The sequence below is a fragment of the Electrophorus electricus genome, chromosome 3, assembly GCF_041902795.1.
Source record: "Electrophorus electricus isolate QZ-2024a chromosome 3, ASM4190279v1, whole genome shotgun sequence".
NCBI classification, from domain to species: Eukaryota; Metazoa; Chordata; class Actinopteri; order Gymnotiformes; family Gymnotidae; genus Electrophorus; species Electrophorus electricus.
The window spans coordinates 23,990,991-23,996,990 of NC_137499.1; the positions used below are offsets into that span (position 1 = coordinate 23,990,991).

A 6,000-nucleotide genomic window follows, 5' to 3' on the forward strand; every position below is an offset into this window, starting at 1 on the left:
TCGTAATTATTAATTAGTCTTATAATATATCTCATAATATATAATATATCAGTCTCATGTATAATCTCGTATATATTCAAATCATTTATGTCACAAACCTTAATTTCTGATTTAAGAAAGTAATATTAATTATTTTTTTAAGGTTTTAATAAATATGATTTCTTTTTTGACATTGGCAGCAACCAGTTTGAATGATACCAAGACAGACAACTTAGTGAAAATAAATTAGACAGATGAATAATCAGCAATGAGTATATTTACAGTGTAGACATGCTATTTAGACGAGTCAAATTTAGAAACATAACCCTGGCCAGAAGCCATTAACAGGTCATTAACTACTTTATTTAGCCTGTGTGTGTGCGTGTGGTGGGAAATTGAAGAAAAGTGAGTATGTGTGTAGTTATATGTGCACCATGTATCTATTTGCATGATGTAAGAGGAGGCAGAGTTTTCCAATTTGACTTTCCTATGGAGAACCAAGAAAATAAAATCACACCAAGTTTGAAGGGCAGAAGGACATGGCTGTATGTTGATGAGCTCTGTTCTTGTGTTAGTGTGATCAAAAATTAAAGAACAATGTTGCAGTGTGTGAAATGTGGCATTGGGTTAATTAATTGTTCTACCCTTTATGATGAAATAATGCTGAGATATTTGCACATGTTTGTTAGTACAGAGAGATGTCACATGCATACTGAAAAGGTCTAACTTTTTGTGTGTGTAGATCACACACAAGTGTAGATGACACATGGTTCAAATCAAAAGTGCAAATGCAATACAAATTGTGTTTGACTAGTGTTCTTTAACTAAATCATGCCCAGATCTTTAGATAACATGTTGAATAATTTTGGAAATGATACAACCTTGTTGTGGTCATTTAATTCTTCTGGAATTTGGAGGGAATTGTCTTGTTCCTCATCTGATGAAACATGACATCATCCACCTTCACTGGGATTTGTCCTTGTGGTTCTGAAGTCCAAGAATGGGAGTTTTGTCTGCAGTTACACTATAGAGAATTAATCTCTGTACACTACACTATAGGGAATTAACCTTTACAAGATTGCTGAGTAAAATTGGGTTAATGTATTGCAGTGGTAACGCTTATCAGATCTTATGTGAGTTTCCGCCGTTACTCGGATTAAGAGAGAGCCCTTTGCAGTAGTTCAGATGTTCACCTGTTGCAGATGAAGAAACTCCCTTTGAGGTCTACCCTTGACTGAAGGGAAAACCAGCAAGCGTTGAAGTTTTGTTGGTCAGCACCAAACAGCTGGGTGCTGTGTGCTGTTTTCTTCTTTGATGGAACCCTGCTTTAGCCATTTATTTCTCATTCCTGCTGTTCCTCATGCCAAACCTTTCTAAGGGTTTACTGAAATTGGACAAAAAGCAAAAAACCTTCCAGTGATCATGATCCTATGGGTGAAATCAGTGCTAATCACATTCAAGTTCAACATTGATGTACAGACTGTCATCTTGGAATGCCACGTTTATCACACTCCATGTTGTTTTGCTGATAGTGGTCTTAAAGGAGTATCAGAACAGCCTATTAAGGACAAATCCAGGTCTTTCTGATGGGAGGAACAGAATTTAGCACAAGAAACATGGAGTCCAGGCTGGTTTGAAGTGTGATGGTGTGAGCATGGCATATCTGGGAATCACTGTTCACTGCATTTGTCCGTTATTGGCTTCAGTTTGTGCTTGAACACACCAGCATGATAATACAATATAGTACAAGGTTCATATATAGAGTCCAAGCCCAAGCAAACCCATGCTGTTAATGTCAGTGGAGGCGCAGCAATAGATGGGTATACCTAATGACCCCAAACTGTGTGTATTTGTCTTTTGGACTTTTATCTGAAAATAGTTTTTGTTTTCTTTTCCTACACAGAGTGTAACAGATACTTTGACATTCATTCAAACCCAGCTTCTTGAGCAAAAATACAAGTAAGTTACACATACATAATTACTGCTTGAAGTATTTTGAGTGAAAATTATAATTAAGGCAATAGGGATATGGAACCAGTATTAGAGCTATGAGGATCATGTAAAGGTTATTGAAACCATATCAGTATTGATAAGTATTCAATTGAAATGACACGGACTCTTCATCAGTTACTCAGACTTAGTGACTGATTGAGAGGTTTTGCATTGCTTTATGTTTTGTAGATGTTTCTCTGTTGATTATGGGAGAGACTGCTTAGCCGCAGCAGTGAAACTACTGGAGAGGATATGCACGGCAGTCCGGACCTCCTACGTCCAGAATGTCACAGAAGTTCCGATTGCTTGCCTGAATCTTGTGGTCTCAGTTACAGACTTTTTGCAGTGTCTTGTACAGGTATGTTGGATTTTTACAGGGATGCTTTGGTATAAAGATAAGGCTTAAAGTTGTACTTGGTCCTCAGTAATGGAAATTTTGTATAATAGTTGGCAACTGACTAAAACATATACATTTATACATTTATATAAATGTATAAATAACTGAAAAAATGTAATTTTAAGTTGGATGATTATTTTCTAGGAGAGAAAAGATGGCGAGCCTTCAAATGCAAATGTTCTTGAGCTGTTGTCCCTGGCGATGAAAACAATCAGGACTTGGATAGGGCAGACTTTTAAGCGAGGGCTGTTGGTCAGCTACTCCTTTAGTGCCAGCCTTACTTCAGAGATTGAGGTGAGGCCATTTATGTTTAATTTTTACTTTGTTTTTGCATTAATTAATTTGTACATACACTGTTGAATTCAAGATAGAAAACATTGTCTTTTTCATTTTTTTTTTGTGTGCCACCACAACTACTTAAATGTGTATAGATGTGGAACAACATTATCTCCATACGCTTTGAAAGTGAGGACTTCACAAAAGAGTGGAGGGAAACGTTTACTGGAGACTTTGAAGGGAAATTTCGACAGGTTTGATTTTTGTTTCTTCAGCATTTGCTGATTGCTTCAGAGGATCAAATCACAGGACTAACAGTCAGCTGCCTGTTGTTTTAGGAGACGCCTCTAAACCAGATTGAAGTCTACTGCAACAATATTGAGGAGCTGAATGAATCTCATCCGTACGTGGCTAAAAGTATAGAAAAGTGTGCCCTCCAAGCTGTTACCTCAGTGTGCCAGGTATTAGACCATTTCTCTTATCAGGTCCTATTAGACCTTCCTGTTCTAAGATTGATCCACTACCAGGCGTGACAACAAACAATGGGCAGTCCTAATGAAAACAGTCAACAAAGACAACCCCACATGCATGTGGCGGGCCATACCATGTGATGAGTGGGAAGGAGAGTGTACAGTGACACTGTCTTTAAACAGCTAGAACATTTCAGAAGCTGATGTAATGACTTTAACAAGCTTCTTATTGGTCAATTGTAATAATTAGGATAATAGTAATAATTAATTAATAGTGTACCTGTGGCTATATTTATGTAAAACCTTGATAATCTCTGGAACAAAAATATTACTTATAAACATTTTTAAATAAGTGTTGTTTGTTCATTATATTTATTTCACCAACCTTTTTTTAAACAAGTTTTGATTCTGGTTAATCTGTGTTGTTTTTTTTATTTATTTTTTATTCATCTTTATAGACCAAGACTGAGGGCACACTATTTGACAGAATCAAAATAAACTGGAAATTTGGAAATCTTATATCTGCAATCATACAGAAGTCATGGCCAAAAAATGAAAGTGGATCCTATGAGGAGGAGGAGGAGCTGATCCTTCAGCATCTACTCAGTTGGACAGCAGCCAAGAATGTCTTTCAGCTTTATGGTAGCTAAATTTCATCTCACACCAGGCACATCTTTTGACTTGTTATTTCAAACTTCATTTGTACATTTTCAACTATTACTGTAGGTGCTGATGAAAAATTGATTGATGAGCTCTCTGAAGAGGCCAAGAATAGACTTGCTGTGGCAACATCTCTGTTCACACACATTTCACATCAGCTCCTCGAGGGAGACATAAGGATAAAGGTTCTGAACCATATCTTGGACAAGAAGAATACTTTTATAGAGCTAATGAAAATAGGTAATTTCAGAGATGTTTTCTTGAGCTTAAGTATAGGAACAGCAAGTGATGATCTCTGTAAGCATGCATGCCACCTCTGATTTAACTGGTTGCACACACTGTGTAGTCTGGTAAGTTCTGCCAGACTAAGCCATCAAGTATACCCCTTCTATTCAGCTATAATTTGTATGCCCAAAATAAGTAAATAAAGCAACTGAAATACAATGGCTCAGTTATAAGTATGTCTACAATTCTGCAATTTTTTATGTTCTTTTGCTCCAGACTGTCTCTGTGAAAATGAGCATTGCAGAGATACCGGTGCAATGAAGAGACTTCTTCAATTTCGACAGATGGAGATGAAAGCCATATATCATGAAAACGAGCTGGTTAAGGGACTCATTGCAATGTTCCAGAAGCTTCAGGAGCATGTTACAGGTATACATTACTCACATCTATACTTATGTAAGTAATAAAAACACTTTGTTTAAATTAAAAGGCAAATTGGAAGCTAATGTATATTTTCTGCTCTGTTCAGTTGATTTGGAAGACCTAGAGGAAAAAATACAGATTCACATTGATGAGATGAGGCTGAATACGTTCATGGAGGTTCATCCATTTAACCAGATTGCTTCACAAATGGCTGGTGTAGTCACGTACTTTAACCTTGAAGAGTATGTGCATTCCATGGCAAAAACCTTTAACAAATTCGAAAAGAGCTATATTTTCAAGATGTGTTGGGAGAGCCAGGCTAAGATTTTTGCCAGATCTGCAGAGGATGAATATAGTTCAGAGAGCTTACCTTTGGATGAAGAGGCTGGTGTGGCTACACCTGATGTGATTTACTTTGACATATTTCAGCCATGCTACGAAAAATATAAAAATATGTATGCTAGCTTAAAGGATGGTAGCATGACTTTTGAAGAAGTTGACGTCACATTTAAAGCCTACATGGGAAAGTATGAAGAACTTGCTGATGATGTTGCAATCATGTGCAAGCTGGATGCCGTAGATGACAAGCAATGGATTCCAAGGAGGATTCAGCAGATTGAGCAGTACCACGAGCTTCATCTAGCAGTTGAATCCGCTCAGGTGGTCATGATGGTGAAGCAGACACTTTGCCTTCAAGGGGACTTCCAAGTCTTGGAGAAGTTACTTGTAGTTGTAAGTCATAAAATTCATTCCTACTCCACCATTTCTTGTTGACGCAGAAGCACATTTGTTGTACAAGCCTGCAAACGTGAGTTTGCGGCCATGCCATTGAGTTCACTTACTTTTTGGGTTTCCTTGACCTCAGACACACTTGGACTTTAAGAAGGAGCGCATTGACAGTATTGACAATGAGCTCATGCAGGCCAAAGCTGTACTTGTGGACATCACAGAGCCTCGTAGACACTGCCTGCAGGAGCTGGGGCTGAGGAAGAACTTCGTCATGTGGGTTAAAGAAGCTCTTGAAGGTAGAAATAAACTGGTTTATAGTCTGGCTACAGTGTACCATTCCCTTAATACAGATCTTATGAGGCCTAGTGTCAGTTCATGACTGTTCACATGAATAATCACATATTGAAAGTCATGAGAAACATACATGGTTACTGTGCTCATTTCCAGAAAAGAAAAAAAAAGTTTAAAAAAGTTATTTTCACATTAAAATATGTGCCAAAAATAAATGTACAATATTAGCCAGTTCCTCTGGCATACATCGATTGAGTTCCAGTGCGCCGTTATGTTTATTAAGCCTGGTCTTATTACTACCATACGATTTATTAGAGCAGCACTATTTGTCCTCATTTTCCCCTAATAGGTTCAGTAAGTATTACTGAATGGGTTTCCTGTGCTTGCACATGTATGTGGTATTTAGAACCTTCCACTTCATGAACACAGAATTTGAGACTCCAAGCATGCATGCACTTGTGTGATTCTGCTGGTGTATGCCAGGTTCCTTTTTCATTTATGCACGGATTTGAGTGATAACAGGTCCATTTTGTATAATCTTCAGTTTGCTAGCTAATA

At 37.6% G+C, this 6,000-nt stretch overlaps 1 protein-coding gene across 8 annotated transcripts in view; it reads left to right on the plus strand.

The window, feature by feature from the left end:
• The window catches only part of rnf213a (ring finger protein 213a), a 34,646-nt gene that overhangs the window by 8,810 nt on the left and 19,836 nt on the right, over positions 1–6,000 (plus strand). For all 8 annotated transcript variants that reach the window (XR_014122683.1, XM_081710756.1, XM_081710755.1 and 5 more), the window contains 10 exons: positions 1,883–1,938; positions 2,161–2,329; positions 2,513–2,662; positions 2,800–2,898; positions 2,983–3,105; positions 3,573–3,756; positions 3,841–4,014; positions 4,276–4,428; positions 4,529–5,154; positions 5,288–5,447. Coding sequence is in view for 7 of the 8 variants with exons in the window: in XM_081710756.1 (XP_081566882.1) it covers positions 1,883–1,938; positions 2,161–2,329; positions 2,513–2,662; positions 2,800–2,898; positions 2,983–3,105; positions 3,573–3,756; positions 3,841–4,014; positions 4,276–4,428; positions 4,529–5,154; positions 5,288–5,447 (1,894 nt within the window). In the remaining variant the exon portion in view is untranslated. The remainder of the gene's footprint in view (positions 1–1,882; positions 1,939–2,160; positions 2,330–2,512; positions 2,663–2,799; positions 2,899–2,982; positions 3,106–3,572; positions 3,757–3,840; positions 4,015–4,275; positions 4,429–4,528; positions 5,155–5,287; positions 5,448–6,000) is intronic.